General features: G+C 43.1%; 1 protein-coding gene across 1 annotated transcript; it reads left to right on the top strand.

Moving 5' to 3' along the window:
• Positions 1 to 1,174: 1,174 nt before the first annotated feature.
• On the top strand, positions 1,175 to 20,702 carry LOC135523760 (cerebellar degeneration-related protein 2-like). The gene is made up of 6 exons (XM_064950643.1): positions 1,175 to 1,689; positions 15,774 to 15,886; positions 16,325 to 16,473; positions 16,581 to 16,745; positions 17,023 to 17,230; positions 17,389 to 20,702. Exons 1-6 carry the CDS (start codon positions 1,449 to 1,451, stop codon positions 18,148 to 18,150), a joined length of 1,638 nt encoding a protein of 545 aa, XP_064806715.1. The 5' UTR covers positions 1,175 to 1,448; the 3' UTR covers positions 18,151 to 20,702.
• The last annotated feature ends 54 nt before the right edge of the window (positions 20,703 to 20,756 follow it).

The raw sequence follows: 20,756 nt of genomic DNA, 5'->3' as shown, positions 1-20,756 counted from the left end.
ATTCAGACTGGCTTTGTTGACAACAGTAGACCAGAGCTGAGCAGCTTTGCAATTCAAATGGGTGATTTGTGTAATGAAAGCAATGTGTGTTATTTCCCACCATGAATGTATCACTGTAGGCTCAGTGATGATCTAATAATATAGCTCCCCTCTCTCAACCAATGCTGTGACCTAGTGCAAACTAAAGGGTGACATCCCTACAGACAGAATCCTCCGATCTCTATTCCTAATACTGTGTAGTAAACACATATCTATCTCTTCCTGACATACTTACAGCACTGTGACCATATGTCCTGTCTTTACCCTGGCATGGGGTGACCAAGCCCTTTTACTCAATCCCTCTCACACGGATAACTAGGGAGCTAGGAGTAGCCCGTATGCGTAGATCTCGGACCAGCTCCACCTTCCCCAATACTAGGGAGAAAACCGCACAACTGACCTTAGATCAGCGTCTGGGATCTATTGACATCCTCCTTTTTTCACTAAGTGAGATTAGTTACCTGTGATCGGCTCTCGCTATCAATACTGCTGCCATAAACTCACAGAGCTAAAGCTTTCATTGGGCAGAGTGCACTGAGTAATTAGTGTTCAGAGCCTGAGAGACGGAACCACATCCAGCTGAATAGACTGTTTTGATGGTGGTTGCTTGAAGTGAAAGATTGCCCCCTAGTGGCGCTATATGTGTGACACTCAAGCATTGCAATGAAATAGTGTCTGCTCTGCTGTGTTGCCTGGGGGGTAATTTGGGGGATGTGAATGATCTTCAATAGTGTGATTCACTGCTCCCCAATTGGCCCTCAGGCAACACAGCTACAATGGCTGTATTTCAATGCATGCATTTCATACACGTAGTGCACCGTGCATGCAAAATAATGTCTGTGTAGGCCCACACTCACTTATTGAATCATAGTGAACAGAATTGTAATATTTGAAACTGTAAGCGTGGCTACCTCTACTGGAACACTTGGAGAAATGTGAACACCATATGGACCGTCTCTACATTGCCTAATGTTTATGTGTATTTGGCCAACATTTACATTCACCACAGCTTTGCCCCAGGAAGAGAAGGGAGAGACTATTGCGACATCTGCCACGTCTAAGCTACACAGCCTGTCTCTAGCGGTCTTCGTAACAGGATGGGACAGGGGTGAGAGAGAGGTGGGATTGACAGAGAGGGAGAGAGAGAGTGGGAAAACACACAAGTGTCAACAATTCAGTTTTATTTTAGACCAAACAAGTCCCCTATAAGAAACAATAATTGGGCAATTAAGACGTGATGTTTTAAAGCGGTGTTCGAGTCTCTCGTGTGTGTGTGTCATTGTGTTTCGTTTAAAAACGGTGAAACGACCCACTATCTTGAGAAGGTTGTTTGGCAGTGTTTTGTGGGACTGGGTGACTGCTGCCAAGAATAAACCCACGTTGTTTGTTTATCTGCTTCATCTGCCTAGATGCGGTTAACGTCACAGCTCTCTCCTCATTCTCGTGTGGCGGCAGTTGCTAATGTTATTCCAGAGGCGGGCGGGACAGTGAGTGTATGTGTGTGTCTGACTGTGGACCTGGTTTGTAACCGAGGTTCTTCTGGGCTGCAGGACAAGGCGGGTGGGAGTATCCGTGTTTCGATGCTAGGAATGGAGGAATTTGTTACCGAGGAGGAAGAGCCATGGTACGACCAGCAAGATCTCGAATCGGGTAAGTAGCGACGCATTTCTGGGGCCGCCGTTTGCAGCCAGCCGCATCCGCAATGTCAATGCACTTTTTCGTTATTGGTGAGCTCAGCTGTTCTTCTCAAACAAAGGCTTTTTTTGATGACGGAAGGCTTCTAGATCAGCTTGCGATGCTACATTTGCCCGTGCATCTTGACAAATAAAAATATCAAATGCTTTCGAAATGTGTAACCGCACTTGAATCTTTTGCTACTTTCTGACAACAATACATTGAAGGGATGGATACCAAGGGCCTTTGTGACGGTGATGGTAAAAATCGTTTCCTTCTGTGGTTGTTGTCATATGGCAAGAAAAACCACATACACGATGCTGGCTGGACACAGTGTTCTGTTGGTGGTCGTAAACAATGGATTACAATGTAATACAGGAACAATAAATAGAAGGAAATAGATGTCGGCTGTCATCAATGCAATGCAATTGTTCTTTGTAGGTTGCTTATGGCAAAGTCTCAAACATTGTGTGCGAAAGGCATTTATTTGCACTAACATCCATTGTCCCACAAAATGTTGTAGGACTAATTGACATTGGCAGCATTTGCCTTTAGCCTAATGCAAATTGACAAACACTTTCGGGGACTTTAACCTCTAACCCCATCTTCTTACCTCTTTTCACAACATCAACATAACAACATTAATGGAATAGAGCAGGTCTTCCTATAGCACTTAACCTGGTTTATGCAGTCAATTAGGTTGCATTGATTTCCTCATTCAATCATGACATATTATGTTTTCCTTTTAGAATGTAGTGGCTTTCACAGCCAGTAGACTGTCATGTTCACATCTCCATAATTCAATAAACAAGGAACATGTCATTTTAACCAGAAAGTGGCTGGTTGGGACAAAGAACATACATGAGGGCCAACACAGACAGGAAACATGCTTGACTTGCATATCCACTGGAATAGTGTAGATAGCTATTGCAGTAGCCTTTTCAACTACGGTCCAGGCCTTGTGCATCACCTCTGTTCCACATAAATTCTATGGGACCATACTATTTGCATAATAATAACCTACTTCGTCTGTGCCTTCATACTGTACTATATAGATTGTGTAATGCCATAATTCAGCGGAACCGCTATTAGTCTGAATTCGATTTGAATGTGGTTGGCACAATAAGCTTCATTCATTCGGGGCGGCAGGTAGCCTAGTGGTTAGAGCGTTGGGCCAGTAACCGAAAGGATGTAGGATTGAATCCCTGAGCTGACAAGGTAAAAATCTGTCATTCTGCCACTGAACAAGGCAGTTAACCCACTGTTCCACAGAAGGCCCTCATTATAAATAAGAATTTGTTCTTAACTGAGTTGCCTAGTTAAATAAAGGTTAAAATTACACTCATTTAAATGCATATTCAATATCCCAAGCTGCTGATAATGTATCTGCTGAGCTGTAGCCAATCATAGCTTGTCAAAGTTCTTGACAGATTTAGGGCCATTTCATCTCTCCCCTACGCCCTCGCTCCCTTTCTCACTCCATGATTCTTTTTCTGTCTGCCTTGCTCCCTGGCTCTTACCCTCCCTCTCTCTCAATCTCTTTTCCCTCGCTCCCTGCAATCCTTTCTTTTTCACTCCACGCTCATCCATAATCTCTCTATCGCTTCATCTCTTTGTTCCAATTATTAGGATATATCTGCCCCAGGCTGGGAGGAGATGATGTTATGTTTTCATGCTGCTATTGATTTGACCTCATGCACACAGACACACTATACACACACTATACACACACACTGGCACTGTGAGAGGAGAGGAGGCTGGAGGGGGAACTGAGTGTGTGGACACATCAGTAGACCTGAGGATAAAAATAAAGGCTGATGTGTCTTCACATTACTCAGAACGAGGGAGCGGGAGGGAAATGAAGAGTAAAGAGTGGTAGAGGAAGAGAGACACTAGAAGATTACAGGATAACGACAGAATGAGATATGAGAGAGAAGGGAGAAAAGCTAAAAAAAAAGAGCACAAGGCCCATGTCTCTCCATGTATCTCCCACTCTCTGCATCCACCCTCCCGCTCTACATCTCTCTGGTGCAGCCTGTATTCTCGGTGCCCCATGGCACACAGTGTTCCTGGCCTCTCAGTGCAGTGCCAGGTGTTGTATTTTGTGTTAGCTCAGAATGCTGAGCTCGCCTCTGGTAGTGATACTGTGAGGTGCCAGCAGTCTATCAGAGAGGAGGACACACCGCTGGCGTTGGATCACCCTGCAGACAGAGGCACAGGCTCCATCATCAGGGGTGCCATTTGGCCACAGGGTTTAGGCAGAATGAGATGTGGTGAAAACATTAAGGTCAAAAAGAGAACTTACATGCTGAGCAAGGCAGACATTTGATGGTGCAACGAGGCTATTTGTTGTTCTATACTGTAAGGAATCAGCAAACATGATGCATCTACAATACACAGACTCAGACATTACCATGCATAGTAACACTGAGTAGAAAAACATATCAATGATCAGGGGCTCTTCAGCTGACCCCATAGGAGAACCCTTTGAATAATCCTTTTTTGGTTCCTGGTAGAATGCATTTGGTTCCAGTTCGAACCCTTTTGGGTTGGAACCAAAAAGGGTTCTACCTGGAACCAAGAAGTGTTGTCCTTATGGCACATGTCTCAAACTCATTCCACAGAGGGCTGAGTGTTTGAGGGTTATTTGCACCTCCCTTGTACTTGATTGATGAATTAAGGTCACTAATTAGTAAAGAACTCGCCACACCTGGTTGGCTTGGTCTTAATTGAAAGGAAAAAACAAAAAACTGCAGACACTGGGCTCTCCATGGAATGAGTTTGACACCCCTGTCCTATGGAGACAACCGAAAAACCCTTTTGAAACCCTTTTACTAAGAGTGTAAGGAACCCTTAGTAAGACAGACCAAGGCTTGCTCTAACCCAAACTCTGTGCTCAGCGGAAGCCATGTGACCAGCCCAGCTGAGTCTTTAGGCCTGTTGGGACCCATTGGTTAACAGGGCTGGACTTACATCTGATGAGAGGGTTGTTATAGCAGGCACCTGCTCGTATTATATGCAGCTTAATAACTCTTCAACAACCACCTCTCTGAGGCTTTAAATAGAGTTTGTTTCCGTGTTATCCTGCAGACAGAAACGTGTGTTGAATCATTTGCATACAGAATTTGAGCCTTCTGTGGTATTAACTGCAGTGAAGTCGTACGGAAGGGTTTGGTCTGCTATACAGCTTATCTGCAGAAAAGGAAAGAAGGAAGGAGAGAAGGAGGAGAAAACAAGGAGAGGCCATGTTTTCCAGATTCCTGTGAATCCTATTGGAGATATCCACCTACAAAAACAACATTCACTGTTAAAAAAGGACAGCCATATTCCAAGCCAGGCATGTTTCCTTTCACAAGTGCACTGTACTGTACACATGCGCACACACACACATAAACGCAGGCACACACACACACTTCCCCAGCACTAAGCCCCAACTGATTTGATGACAGGGCTCAGACAGTGGCTTTGATACCCAGACAGTACAGTATGTTCGTGAGTGTGTGTGTGTGTGTGTGTGTGGGTGTGTGTGTGTGCCTGCACTGTAAAAAAACACTCACAAATCTAGCTGTTTCAACAAATTATTATTAAGTAACTGGTTCCACGGCCGTTTTAGTTTACTCAACTTTTCGGTGAAAGTATTACCTGACCAAACAAAAAATTGTTGGCCCAAACTTGGCTCCAACTTCAGAAAACGTAGGCAAAACTTCAGTCAATTTAATGTGTTTTACTCAACTTGTCTCGTGATCATTCAACGAGAATGTATTATTTGTGCATCTTAACTAAAAAGTACCGTGCAACCAGTTATTTGTACAACATTGTCTACTTACATTTTTGATAACATTGTGCATGTTCATTTATTTGTCGACAAGTCCACACCTGGGATTTGAACTCAGAACCTCTTGGTTTATGGTGTTCTGATCTTCCTGCCACACCACCATGTCTGTTTCAATTCTTAGTTCTTCTGATCATTCTCTCATCATTGATTTTAATTGACTTATTTAAGCAATTTTAGGTTTTTCTGAATAGTTGTCTGTTGGTTGGGCGTATTACTCTGTTTTAATGTTACTCCTTAAAATATTTTTTCTTTAGTGTACTTTTAGCAGAGCTGAGATTTAAGTGCAAAGTGTAGCAATACATGTGAAGCCAGTCATTGACACAGACAAGTTGGCGTAGCAGGAAGCTTGGAATGCTGTGAACCAGGAAGTTTTGAGTTCAAATCCCCGGTGAGGACATGTTGAAAATACACAATGTAAGTCGAATGAATTGTATCTTAAAGGTACTGTGTGAGTAGCTAGTTCCACAGTTCTCTTTAGGTAAGATACCCAAATAATACTTCTTGAGACAATATGAGATCATTTGAGCAAACACAGCATTTAAAGTTGACTGAATTTTTGCCTACATTTTCTCATGTTGGAGCTAAGTTTGGGTCAACTAAAAATGTCAAGTTCAGGTAACACTTTGACTGAAAAGTTGAGTAAATGAAAAAAAGGTTTGTGGAAACAGTTACTTAATAATATGTAGTTGAAACAACTAGGATTTCTTTTGTTCATTGTGCCTGTGTGTGTGCCGTGTCCGTGGGTTGTGACAGGAGTTTGACCCTCCCCCTAACAACAATATAACCCTATTCACTCTGCAAAAGCATTTCTCTCCGCTATGCATGCAGCCAATGTGTGTTCCTGCTTAGGCCCTCAAGAAGACATCCCCCAGTCAGTGTAACTGATACTGCTAAAACATGAAAAAAGAAAACCTGGAAAAACTATATCCAGGAAATACACATAATCCATTCCATTGTGACTGAGTCTGGGTGGTGATGTCATCCTTCATGCATCAGTTGACTTCCTGGTTTCCTTGTTTGGAGACAATGGTCTGTAGAGGGTATTGATTGGGATGTTTGGTGCTGAGAAACAGTGCTTGCTTCTCTCTCTCTCTCTCTCTCTCTCTCTCTCTCTCTCTCTCTCTCTCTCTCTCTCTCTCTCTCTCTCTCTCTCTCTCTCTCTCTCTCTCTCTCTCTGTTACATACCAATACCACACAGCAGTGAACCATGGTGAACATAAACAGTGGGTCAGTGATTGGATTCTGTGGATTTTCCAGACAGTATTTGGTTCTGAGTTCTGCTGTTTGAAATCTAGGAGATCTGGCGTACAGCGGCCAGCAGTAGAGCTTACATGTTTACATAATTCAATTTCCCCTCTTGGAATAAAGGACAAGAGGATTTATGAGAGTAATGCTATCCAGGGCCCAGTTTCTCAAAACATTTCATCCAGAGCAAACTGATCCCGTGTTGTGTTCAATTCTGCTACTCCTTTAGATGTGGTGCATCCTTGTTTGTGGAAGCAGAAAAATCTCTAACATACCACATGTTACAGCAAATATAGTTTTACATTATCCTATGACATTTGGGCGGAATATTGTCTTTATACACCGAGTGTACAAAACATTAGGAACACTTGCTCTTTCCATGACCAGGTGAATCCAGGTGAAAGCTATGATCCCATATTTATGTCACCTGTTAAATCTAGTTCAATCAGTGTAGATGAAGGGGAGGAGACAGGTTAAAGAAGGATTTTTAAGCCTTGGGACAATTGAGACATGGACTGTGTATGTGTGCCATTCAGAGGGTCAATGGGAAAGACAAAAGATTTAAGTGCCTTTGAACGGGATATGGTAGTAGGTGTCAAGTGAACTGGTTTGAGTGTGTCAAGAACTGCAACGCTTCTGGGGTTTTCATGCTCAATAGTTTCCCATGTGTTTCAAGAATGGTCCACCACCCAGAGGACATCCAGACAATTTGGCACAACTGTTGGAAGCATTGGAGTCTAAATGGGCCAGCATCCCTTTGGAACGCTTTCGACACCTTGTAATCCTTGCCCCGATGGATTGAGGCTGTTTTTAGGGCAAAAGGGTGTGCAACTCAAATTAAGAAGGTGTTCCTAATGTTTTGTACACTCAGTGTGTGTCTTTCTAAAATGGCTTATTATGTTCTATAATGTTCCCTTAGCCACATTTTAACAAGCCCTATTCTATTCGACACTATTATTTTTTCAGACTGCCTTATTCTAACCGAGCAGTGGGACAGCACTGAAGCCACATAACTAGAGATTCTATTTCTATGATTGAAGCAGCCTCCTCATCATTAATTTAAAAAGTAAATGAATGCAGGGGGTAGATCAGCTTTAATATTGCAGATAGATTGTAGTTTCCATCAATGTAATTGTCTGCATCATTTCCAATCCCCCATATTTATTTTTGTAAATATATATATTTATACACAGTGCCTTCGGAAAGTATTCAGACCCCTTGACTTTTTCCACATTTTGTTACGTTACAGCATTATTCTAAAATGTATTAAATTGTTTTTTTCCCCCTCATCAATCTACACACAGTGCCCCATAATTCCAAAGCAAAAACTGTTTTTTAGACATTGAAATATCACATTTACATAAGTATTCAGACCCTTTACTCAGTACTTTGTTGAAGCACCTTTGGCAGTGATTACAGCCTCAAGTCTTCTTTGGTATGACGTTACAAGCTTGGTACACCTGTATTTGGGGAGTTTCTCTCATTCTTTGCAGATCCTCTCAAGCTCTGTCAGGTTGAATGGGAAGCGTTGCTGCACAGCTATTTGCAGGTCTCTCCAGAGATGATCGATCGGGTTCAAGTCCGGACTCTGGTTGAGCCACTCAAGAACATTCAGAGATTCGTCCCGAAGCCACTCCTGCGTTGTCTTGGCTGTATGCTTAGGGTCGTTGTCCTGTTAGAAGGTGAACCTTCGACCCAGGCTGAGGTCCAAACTCCAAGCGGGCTGTCATGTGCCTTTTACTGAGGAGTGGCTTCCATCTGGCCACTACCATAAAGGCATAATTGGTGGGGTACTGCAGAGATGGTTGTACTTTTGGAAGGTTCTCCCATCTCCACAGAGGGACTCTAGAGCTCTGTCAGAGTGACCTCCCTGACCAAGGTCCTTCTCCCCCTTGCCCAGTTTGGCTGGGCGGCCAGCTCTAGGAAGAGTCTTGGTCGTTCCAAACATCTTCCATTTCCGAATGATGAAGGCCACTGTGTTCTTGGGGACCTTCAATGCTGCAGACACTTTTTGGTACTCTTTCCCAGATCTGTACCGTGACACAATTCTGTCTCTGAGCTCTACGGACAATTCCTTTGACCTCATGTCTTGGTTTTTGCTCTGACATGCACTGTCAACTGTGGGACCTTATATAGACTGCTGTGTGCCTTTCCGAATCATGTCCAATCGAATGAATTTACCACAAATGGACTCAAGGATGATCTATGGAACCAGCATGCACCTGAGCTCAATTTCGAGTCTCATAGCAAAGGGTCTGAATACTTATATAAATAAGGTATTTCTGTTTTTTGTGTTTAATAAATTAGCAAACATTTTTAAAAACTATGTTTTTTCTTTGTCATTATGGGGATTGTGTAGATTGTTGTATTGTTGTATTTAATCCATTTTAGAATAAGGCAGTAACGTAACAAAATGTGGAAAAAGTCAAGGGGTCTGAATACTTTCCAAATGCACTTTATGTATATATACACATACATACATACCCACAAATGTATAAATATACATACATATACACAAACATATAAATATTGTTAGCGAGTTTAACCCTTTGAGGAGTGACTTAGTGTTCACTTCCTGGACGCTATCATTCAGAATGTATTGAATTGACCATAGATTTTATATTGGAATGGTAATTAGCAGTCATGAAATAAAAATAGGTTAATTCATGTTTAACAAAGGATTGAATATGATGTCCATAGTCCTCAAAGTGTTAAAGCCCATTCCGTGGTACCTGTGTAGTAGCGAAGGCCCCACAGGAGTTCATTTAGCTGGGAGTGCAGCAGGCAGGTCTGTGTATTAGACCATGCTGAGGGGCAGCTGGCAGCAGCCTGCTTTTCTCCTCATTAGTTTAATTGAGGCAAGACAGGACAAGACAGGGCAACAAGAGAGAGGAAACAGCATGGTTGAAAAGCAAGCGCTGGAACAAAATGATGTGTGTGCAACATGTTTCAGTGACGCGTACAATGTCTGCATTTACTGACTGAAGAAGCAGTTCAAATTCAATCCACTTTGTTTATCAATGATCTTTACCAACAAGCACATTCGGAGCCTCTGGGATGTTTCTGGACGTATTTGTGACATCACATAATACACTTAGAACTCTGCATTCACGTGAGAGATTGTGTTTTTGATGTGTTTTTAGGTCTGTTACCTTCGATTGCGGTGCCATTGGAGGTGCATGTTGTTTTGTAAATCCATAGAAAATGTGACGAATATTCCAAAATGTTTGTACAATCCATCGTCATCAGAGCCGTAATCCGTTAGAAGAGCAGGAAAGTATGCAGTGCGACAAAAAAAAAACTATAAAAAAAAAGATTTTCTAACATTTTACCACATTACTCTGCAGTGGCTGCCTGGAAGCGCCACTCCCTATTAAATGGGTTGGTTGCAATTGATATGATATCATACAAATTAAAGGACGACCGATTAATCGGAATGGCCGATTAATTAGGGCCGATTTCAAGGTTTCATAACAATCGGAAATCGGTATTTTTGGACACCGATTTGGCCGATTTAAAAATAAATAAATTTTGCACCATTATTTCATCTTTATTTAACTAGGCAAGTCAGTTAAGAACACATTCTTATTTTCAATGACGGTCTAGGAACGATGGGTTAACCGCCTTGTTCAGGGGCAGAACGACAGATTTTTACCTTCTTAGCTCGGGGATTCAATCTTGCAACCTTACAGTTCACTAGTCCAACGCTATCAAATCAAATGAAATCAAATTAATTTATATACTCTTCGTACATCAACTGATATCTCAAAGTGCTGTACAGAAACCACCTGCTTCACGAGGAGCCTGACAGTTACGCGAATGCAGTAAGCCAAGGTAAGTTGCTAGCTAGCATTAAACTTAACTTATAAAAAACAATCAATCATAATCACTAGTTAACTACACATGGTTGATGATATTACTAGTTTATCTAGCGTGTCCTGCGTTGTATATAATCGATGCGGTGCGTATTCGCGAAAAAGGACTGTCGTTGCGCCAATGTGTGCCTAACCATAAACATCAATGCCTTACTTAAAATCAATATGCAGAAGTATATATTTTTAAACCTGCATATTTAGCTAAAATAAATCCAGGTTAGCAGGCAATATTAACCAGGTGAAATTGTGTCACTTCTCTTGCGTTTATTGCACGCAGAGTCAGGGTATATGCAACAGTTTGGGCCGCCTAATTTGCCAGAATTTTACGTAATTATGACATAACATTGAAGGTTGTGCAATGTAACAGGAATATTTAGACTTATTGATATTTAAATAAAATACGGAACGGTTCCGTATTTCACTGAAAGAATAAACGTCTTGTTTTCGAGATTATAGTTTCCAGATTCTACCATATTAATGACCTAAGGCTCGTATTTCTGGGTGTTATTATATTATAATTAAGTCTATTATTTGATAGAGCAGTCTGACTGAGCGATGGTAGGCAGCAGCAGGCTCGTAAGCATTCATTCAAACAGCACTTTCGTGCTTTTTGCCAGCAGCTCTTCGCAATGCTTCAAGCATTGCGCTGTTTATGACTTCAAGCCAATCAACTCCCGAGATTAGATTGGTGTAACCGATGTGAAATGGCTAGCTAGTTAGCGGGGTGCATGCTAATAGCGTTTCAAACGTCACTCTCTCTAAGACTTGGAGTGGTTGTTCCCCTTGCTCTGCATGGGTAACACTGCTTCAAGGGTGGCTGTTGTCGATGTGTTTGTGGTTTGAGCCCAGGTAGGGGCGAGGAGAGGGATGGAAGCTATACTGTTACACTGGCAATACTAAAGTGCCTATAAGAACATCCAATAGTCAAAGGTTAATGAAATACAAATGGTATAGAGAGAAATAGTCCTATAATTCCTATAATAACTACAACCTAAAACTTCTTACCTGGGAATATTGAAGACTCATGTTTAAAGGAACCACCAGCTTTCATATGTTCTCATGTTCTGAGCAAGGAACTTAAACGTCAGCTTTCTTACATGGCACATATTGCACTTTTACTTTCTTCTCCAACACTTTGTTTTTGCATGATTTAAACCAAATTGAACATGTTTCATTATTTATTTGAGGCTAAATTGATTTTATTGATGTATTTTTTTAAGTTAAAATAAGTGTTCATTTAGTATTGTTGTGATTATCATTATTACAAATACATTTTAAAAATCAGACAATTAATCGGTATCGGCTTTTTTTTGGTCCTCCAATAATCGGTATCGGCATTGAAAAATCATAATCGGTCCACCTCTAATACAAATGTTGCAATTTGTGTGATATGTTAAAAATCCAATTTGTGCATTATGCTGCGAATTTGTTGTGTTTAAGATCATGCCTGTTCTTTCTGTTTCTGGATGCTCTTAAAAACAATAAACATACAGTATATCATCTCATGGAAGGTCAGATTAGTAGAATGAACGTTTGTTATCGATCGACTGGAGTATTGATCAGTAATCACAGTGTGCATCATTCTCCTCAACCTTGTGGTCAGCTCAGCTCAGTCTCTCCATCGAGAGTGATTATATTCCCATCGAGCTGTTGTGTGATTTCCATCTCAGATATGGCCACAGGTCCCAAAACACATCTCGCTGCTGAGTCAGACAAGAAAATATAGACAATGTATCCTGCTGACTCACTCTGAAATCAGAATGCAGTGCAGCCCACTCCTGTTTGGGTGGGCCCCCAATGGCCCCACATCACTTTCAATATGTCTCATTTAGTTTTTTTCCCCCCACTCCGCACCAGACTAACTATACTGATCAAAAATATAAACGGAACATGCAACAGTTTCAAATATTTTACTGAGTTACAGTTCATATAAAGAAATCAGGCAATTGAAATACATTCGTTCGGCCCTAGGCTATGGATTCCACATGAATGGGAATATAGATATGCATTTGATAGTCACGGATACCTTAAAGAAAAGATAAGGGGTGTGGATCAGAAAACCAGTCATGTGGAATCCACATGACTGGTTTGTGACCACCATTTGCGACCACCATTGGCTTCATGCAGCGCGACACATCTCCTTCGCATAGAGTTGACCAAGTTGTTGATTGTGCCCTGTGGAATGTTGTCCCACTCCTCTTCATTGGCTGTGCTAAGTTGCTGGATCTTGGGGTGAACTGGAACACGCTGTCGTACACGTTGATTCAGAGAATCACAAACATGCTCAACGGGTGACATGTCTGGTGAGTCAGCTTCCAGGAATTGTGTACAGATGCTTGCGACATGGGGCTGTGCATTATCACGCTGAAACATGAGGTGATGGCGGCAGATGAATGGCACGACAATGGGCCTCAGGATCTCGTCACGATATCGCTGTGCAGTCAAATTGCCATCAATAAAATGCAATTGTGTTCGTTGTCCGTAGCTTATGCCTGCCCATACCATAACCCAACTCCCACCATGGGGCACTCTGTTCACAACATTGACATCAGCAAACCGCTGGCTCACACGACGACATACACACTACGCTGTATGCCATCTACCCAGTACAGTTTAAATGAGGATTTATCCAGGAAGAACACACTTCTCCAGCGTACGAGTGGCCATCAAAGGTGAGCAGTTGCCCACTAAAGTCGGTTACGACGCCGAACTACAGTCAGGTCAAGAACCTGGTAAGGACGATGAGTACGCAAATGAGCTTCCCTGAGAGGTTTCTGACAGTTTGTGCAGAAATTCTTCGGATGTTCAAACCCACAGTTTCATCAGCTGTCCGGGTGGCTGGTCTCAGACAATCCCCCATGTGAAGAACCCAGATGTGGCGGTCCTGGGCTGGCGTGGTTCCACGTGGTCTGCCGTTGTGAGGCCAGTTGGACGTACTGCCAAATTCTCTAAAACAAAATTATGGTTACAAAAATATATATATATATTTCTTTATATACAGTACCAGTAAAATGTTTGGACACATCTACTCATTCCAAGGTTTTCATCTATTTTTACTATGTTCTACATTGTAGAATAATAGTGAAGACATCAAAACTATGAAATAATACATATGGAATCATGTAGTAACCAAAAAGGTGTTAAACAAATAAACAAATAAAAATATATTTTATATTTGGGATTCTTTAAAGTAGCCACCCGTTGCCTTGATGACAGCTTTGCATACTCTTGTCATTCTTTCAACCATTTCAGTTAACAGGTCTGCCTTGTAAAAAGTTAATTTGTGGAATTTCCTTTCCTTCTTAATGCATTTGAGCCTATCAGTTATTTTATGACAATAATGTAGGTGTAACGGAATTCTTCATCCTCCTCTGAGGAGGAGTAAGAAATGTCGGACCAATGCGCAGCGTGGTATGTGTTCATGATGTTTATTGACTGAACACTGAAAATACAAAATAACAATGTGAAATAAACGAAAACCGAAACAGTCCTGAAAAGTGCAGAAAACACTAGACAGAAAACAATCCCCCACAAAACACAGGTGGGAAAAGGCTGCCTAAGTATGATTCTCAATCAGAGACAACGAACGACACCTGCCTCTGATTGAGAACCATACCAGGCCAAACACATAAACACAACATAGAAAAAAGAACAGACTACCCACCCCAACTCACGCCCTGACCATACTAAAACAAAGACATAACAAAGGAACTAAGGTCAGAACGTGACAGTACACCCCACCTACCTTGTCACAACAGAACTGATTGGCTCAAACGCATTAAGAAGGAAAGAAATTCCATAAATTAACTTTTAACAAGGCACACCTTTTAAATTGAAATGCATTCCTGAATGCAAACCCTCGTACTGGCTTTCTTCAAAGAAATGAATATGACATTTTCTGGCAACATTGCTGGTGGCCATTCCTGCTGTCAGCATGCCAATTACACTGCCCCTCAAAACTTGTGACATTGGTGGCATTGTGTACATTTTAGAGTGCCCTTTTATTGTCCCCAGCACAATGTGCACCTCTGTAACGATCATGCTGTTTAATCATCTTATTGATATGCCACACCTTTCAGGTGGATACATTATCTTGGCAAAGGAGAAACACTCACTAACAGGGATATAAAACATTTGAAAGAAATGTGCTTTTTGTGCTTATGGAAAGTGTTATTTCAGCTTATGAATCATGGGACCAACACTTCACATGTTACATTTCTATTTTTGTTCAGAGTATGATTTCCATAAAATGAGAGAGAGTAGGATTCTCTGTCTAGACTGAATGTCAATGCCATTTATTGTTACACTACTAGAACAGTGGTTAACAACTCTGTTCCAGGGTGTACGCGACTAGACGTTTTAATTTGAGCCCACACTCAATTTCATATCGTGTCACTTTCTACACATTCACACCTCCTCCACCCCACTGCAGAGAGACTGCAGAACCTCTTTCTGTCATATAGTTTCTATGGAGCGGTGGTGTATTGTCTTTTGAACTTGGCACACATATCAGTGACGTTCACTGACAGAGATACAAGGGTAAAAATAGAGGAAATAAATCTTTAGAGAGAGACATGGTGCCTAGATGGGCTCTTAATTTTTTATCATTCTCTCTCCTGAATACGCCCTTTCTCTCTCTCTCTCTCTCTCTCTCTCTCTCTCTCTCTCTCTCTCTCTCTCTCTCTCTCTCTCTCTCAGTCCCTCTTTCTTTGTCTCCCTCTCTTCTATCTAGGTCCAGGATGATCTTGTTTATCTCTGTGTATCTCAGGAGGAATGTTTTGATGTGTGATTGTCCTGCTTGCAGCTGTTCTTAAAACCCTGCTGAAAATGGCTCGGTGCATCATCATGATCGTAGATTAAAACCTGTTACCGTAGGAACTATGTGTTCTGCTGTGGCTGTCATGCGGACCAGTGCAGACTGAAATTCTATATTTTGTATCTTCACTGACATCACTCATTGATTTGGTTCCATCTGACTAGCAAAGAGGAAACCTCTTCCTAATGCTGTCCCCTTGCTCCCTCCAATCTATCTCCCTCTCCATCTCCCATGGCCCTCTCCATCACTCATCTCTGTCTCCCCTCCCTCCCTCCCTCCCTCTCTCTAGACCTCCACTTGGCGGCGGAGCTGGGGAAGACTCTGTTAGAGAGGAACAAGGAACTGGAGGATTCTCTACAGCAGATATACATCACCAATGAGGAGCAGGTGCAGGAGATCGAGGTAAGACGAGGGCCAAGTGTCAACAGCTCCATGGATGCATCTCAATAGACCAAACTCTAACGTAACCCCAACTCCATAAGTAAGGTGTAGATTGGATAACAACCGACCTGTCCCTCTGACTGAGCAGAGTCATGTGATGCAGGAAGTTGGCTCTGCTGGCTGATCTCAATATAGCAGTACATCACTCCATTGTAATGGTTCACTGTTCACAACCAAGGGGTTTCAGAGTTAACAGAGTACCATAGGCAGCGGAGTGGATAGAAGTGTCCCCCTTAACCAGTGATACTATGGTCAGAAAGTATCCATCCCCCTAATGGCTCCGGTTAGGACTGGGTAGGGGATCATGACTCCAAAATGTTCCTCTGTTTATGATCATGTGTGTATGTAGGTATATGTGAGTACAGGATATAAACATCCAGTATGTGTGTCTCTGTGCAGTACCTGGTTAAGCAGCTTGAGGTGCTGAGGGAAATGAATGAGCAGCATGCTAAGGTGTACGAGCAGCTAGACGGGACAGCCAGAGAACTGGAGCTCACCAACCATAAACTGGTTCTGGACAGCAAGGCCTCGCAGCACAAGATAGAGAGGTCAGTGTCACACACACACACACACACACACACACACACACACACACACACACACACACACACACACACACACTAACCCTCCTTTCTCTCTTCCCTGGCTCTCGCAGGTTGACAGGGACCATCGAGACCCTACAGACTCAGGTGGAGTCTCTCTCTGGGCAGGTGGAACAGCTCCACTCCCTGGAGCAGCTTAGGGTCCGGAGGGAGAAGAGGGAGCGACGCAAGACCATCTCCTCCTTCCCTTGCCTTAGGGAACTCTGCACCGCACCAAAGTGAGGGCTAATAGCCTCCTACCGCTCCCTTTGTTCAGTAGCCTACTCAACAATGTTTATTTAGCTAAGCAATCACACTCAAATCTTTGTTTACTGGATCACAAGGTCCCCAGACTATATTAGAGGAGCTTTGTAGGTGGATGCTTGACTCTCTATCTGGCAGGTACAAGTAAGTTAGCTCATATTGTGTGTATCTGTGTGTCTGTGTGTCTGTCTGTCTGTCTGTCTGTCTGTCTGTCTGTCTGTCTGTCTGTCTGTCTGTCTGTCTGTCTGTCAGGTATGAGGATGGGTTCGTGGTGGGCCGCTCAGACAGCTTCACCTCAGAGGCTAAACGGCAGCCAGCAGAGGAGGAGAACGAGCGTCTGAGAGAGGCGGTGTCGGCGCTGCGCTCGGCCGTGAGGGCGGAGCGGGGTCGCAGGGAGGGGGCGGAGAGAGAGTGTCACGTCCTCCTGGGGGAGTTCTCTCGTCTGGAGACACGCGTGCAGGTCAGAATCACTCCTATTTTCACTCCATGTAATCTTCCAAAATGAGTGCCTCAAGTTTTTTTTATGGTTTCATGTTCGACTACGTTTGTTGAATCCAACGAATGTTCTTTTTCATATTTTTTATTGACTGACTGACTCGTTGACTTATTGATTGACAGGGTGCGGAGAGCTGCCAGGTACGGATCCATGAACTAGAGTCAGAGCTCCAGGAACTCCAGCAGCTCCGACGGGCGAGGACCCTCCTCCTTTGCAGCGAGGACGACGGCGTGGGCTTCACCCAGACCCTCCTCAATAACACCCCCGAAACAGACACCATGGAGGGGGAGGGAGGAGAAGTGGGTGGAGGGATCAGAGATGAGGGCGAGGGGGGAGGAGGCTTAAGCGGAGAGTCCTTACCTGCCTCCAGCCCCGTCAGGAAGAGCTGCAGCGACACGGCGCTGAACGCCATCGTGGCCAGGGACGCATCCGGGAGGAGAAGAGGGAGCTACGCGATCCACGCCAACAGCGTCCGTAAGAGAGGGATGTCCATCCTGAGGGAGGTGGACGAGCAGTACCACGCTCTGCTGGAGAAGTATGAGGAGCTGTTAGGGAAGTGCCGGCGCCACGAGGAGTCCATGTGTCACACAGGGGTGCAGACCTCGCGTCCCGTCTCCAGGGACCCCTCCATGAAGGATTGCGCCATGGGCTCCACCCCTGCACCCCCGCCCACCCCCACCGAGTCCCCCTCCACCCCCGAGGCCATGGAGAGCATCAGTAAGCAGGTGGAGGCGGTGGATAAGCGGCTGGGCCAGAACACGCCAGAGTACAAGGCTCTATTCAAGGAGATCTTCTCCCGTATTCAGAAGACCAAGACAGAAATCAAAACTACCAAAGCCACCAAAGCCCCTAAAGCCAGCAAATCTGGCAAGTCTAGTAAATAAGAATGATAGTGGACTGGCTTGGTAGCATAATGCTTTTTTCATGCTTAAAGCGCTTCAGATTGTAAGGGGGCAACATGCCTCATACACTACCGATGTGTAGCACTTGTGAGTAGGCTTCTGTATGGGGTATGGTCTCCTGTCTGCTTCTGTTACTAAGTACCAATCGACCAATATGCTACTAAAACCAATCTACTGCTAATGCTATCCGCTATTAGCACCTGCCTATCTTTTCCCTTGAGATCGAACACATTCTTTCAGCTCTCTTTTGCAAGCTAACCCACAGGTAGGATACCTGTCACCCACAACCCGTTGGACATGAAACATGGATAGAATAGGTGCACTAAACACCCAATGCTTCACAGTAAAAACGGTACTGTTGATTCTCCACCTCAACAATGACCTCTGAGTTCTCCGAACGTTGGATTGTACTGAAACAAAAAAGTTATGTTGGACAAATAACAAGTCGACTCAAGGTTCTACCTTTAGACCCCCCCCCCCCCCTCAAGCCTACATCGCCTACTGTCCGCCTGAACAATGGACTTAAGATGCCAACAAAAGCGAAACAGAAAATGTATGACTTTCTGCCCAGAGGACATTGCGACCTTGTCTTGCACTGCGCTGTGACTGTATACTCGTGACCTTAGTACTGTATTTTATACTCTAGAGGTGCTTACCTTCCAGGTCCGGAGAGACATAAGCAATTAGTGTCTTGTCAGAAAGTCACAGGGCTGGAACCGGGTTCGAGGTACTCATTGACTCTTAGGGCAATCCTGAAAAAAGACCAATGTTCATATTTTCTGTTTGTGGGAGTGTCAAGATTTGTTCTAGCAGTGCCCAGAGACTCCTGTAACCCTGGAATTGAATGGTAGTTGGCTGGGTATGTCCACTAGCCTAGCTCTAGCTATAGCTGCAGTCTGTGTACTGACAAGATGCAACAGACAATCCAAACAGATTGTTGTCTTTTCTGTTTCCTGGGGCATTATCAACACTCTCGCTATATTAGGTAAAGGTACAACTGACGCATGGTCAAGTCAAATGTGATGTTTTAAACTGTCAATATTTCGGGGTCTCGTTCCATTTATGCAGTTTTTTTGATTGTCGGGTTGATGATTTTCACCCTCCACTACAAACAAAATGTGGTGGGAAAGAACGCTGGGATTGTATTGCAAATTGTAACGTTAAGCCTAAGACACATTGTTACGTTAAGCCTGTTTAGACAAAGTTGCTTTAGACAGGAAGTGATGGATAATTATATAGCCTAACCACCACCAGTATTACTAACCATTAAACCTGGTCTGTTAACACTAACCCAGCTCACTAACTAAACACTAACACTACTGCTGCTGCATTGCACCTTACAGCATACAGTAGGAGCAATGCCCCTGTCTTGGCTAGCAACACTCCAACCACCTTTCCTTATTATCATGAATGTTATAGTGGTTGCATTACTTTGAATCATGTACTCACATTGTAATGCCATACCATATGGGGAGGAGAAAATGTACTCAGCAATGCACCTGCAGTATACAGGAAACAGTATGTATTTCTTAGAGCTAACTAACTCAAGGTCTTAAACTCAACGGAAGCTTCAAACCTATTATAGCAGCCACAGCATTTGGCGAGAGATCAATGCTGGTGTGGCGTTGTAAAAGTAAAGCTGTCGAGTGGAACAAAATGAGGAAAGAAAAGAGAAGTCAACAGAATTATTTAAAGCAGAAACGTCTTCTTGTTTGCTCCACAGTGTTCTAATGGGTTGAATGTGCCAGTTCCAAGCGGAGTTTTATTTTCCTCTCAGGGTCAATCAAGTGTTACTGAGTGAAGAAAAAGGGTATGATGTCTTGTGGAGGCTTACTGTCAGTCTGTCATAGCAATGTTCACTACTGGTCCTGGAGGGTCGCAGTTTGAGCAGGCTTCTTTCCCCAGCCCAGCATTCAGCTGTACTGCTGGGCTGTAACAAAAGCCTGCACTCCCTGTAGCTCTTCGGGGCAAGAAGATAAGGACACTGTATCATAGTAATGGTAACAGAAAAGGTTCCGATATATTCTAAGAGGGAACAATGCCAAAATGGAACCATTTGACTGTCCTTTGATGGCTCCTTGGCTTTCTCTGTACTCTAATGTTTTACAGATTGCACTTTGAAAAAAAAAATATGTTTCTGCCTCCTCATTTCTTGCGTATTTATACATGGATATTTACTTACTATTACATGTGTATTTATTCCATTCTTGTGTGTGTCTGTGAGCATTGATTCATGATAACAACACTTATCTGCTATGGTGCCTATATGTGATTGTATTATTGATGTACTGTATCTTTAGAATGAAAATCATACTTGGTTTTTATTTAGCTATCTACTCAAGCTTTGTCATTCACATGAGCATATTATTAGTTTTATTAGCTTATTAGTTAGCCTTTGGCACCATAGGTTTGCCATTGTAGCAAGCCATGTTAACTCTCTCTCATTGAACTAAGAACCATTCTTGTTGTGGCATTCTGTATCATTGACTAACTTGTCTGCTCTGTGCAATTAAAGCATTGGAATTTAAATATGACTCTTTGTGGCTGGTATTGTTATATTACGGTGGTAGGCCTATAAAATGTATACT

Source organism: Oncorhynchus masou, chromosome 31 (assembly GCF_036934945.1).
Source record: "Oncorhynchus masou masou isolate Uvic2021 chromosome 31, UVic_Omas_1.1, whole genome shotgun sequence".
In the NCBI taxonomy this organism is placed as follows: Eukaryota; Metazoa; Chordata; class Actinopteri; order Salmoniformes; family Salmonidae; genus Oncorhynchus; species Oncorhynchus masou.
This window is presented reverse-complemented; position numbering and strand designations above follow the sequence as displayed.

What these genes read in the sequence shown, in the direction of transcription:
- LOC135523760 (XM_064950643.1), top strand. Translation starts at nt 1,449, where the DNA reads ATGCGGTTAACGTCACAGCTCTCTCCTCATTCTCGTGTGGCGGCAGTT. An exon ending in AGCAGGTGCAGGAGATCGAG is followed by an intron (nt 15,887 to 16,324) that starts GTAAGACGAGGG and finishes GTCTCTGTGCAG; the next exon opens with TACCTGGTTAAGCAGCTTGA. An exon ending in TCGCAGCACAAGATAGAGAG is followed by an intron (nt 16,474 to 16,580) that starts GTCAGTGTCACA and finishes TGGCTCTCGCAG; the next exon opens with GTTGACAGGGACCATCGAGA.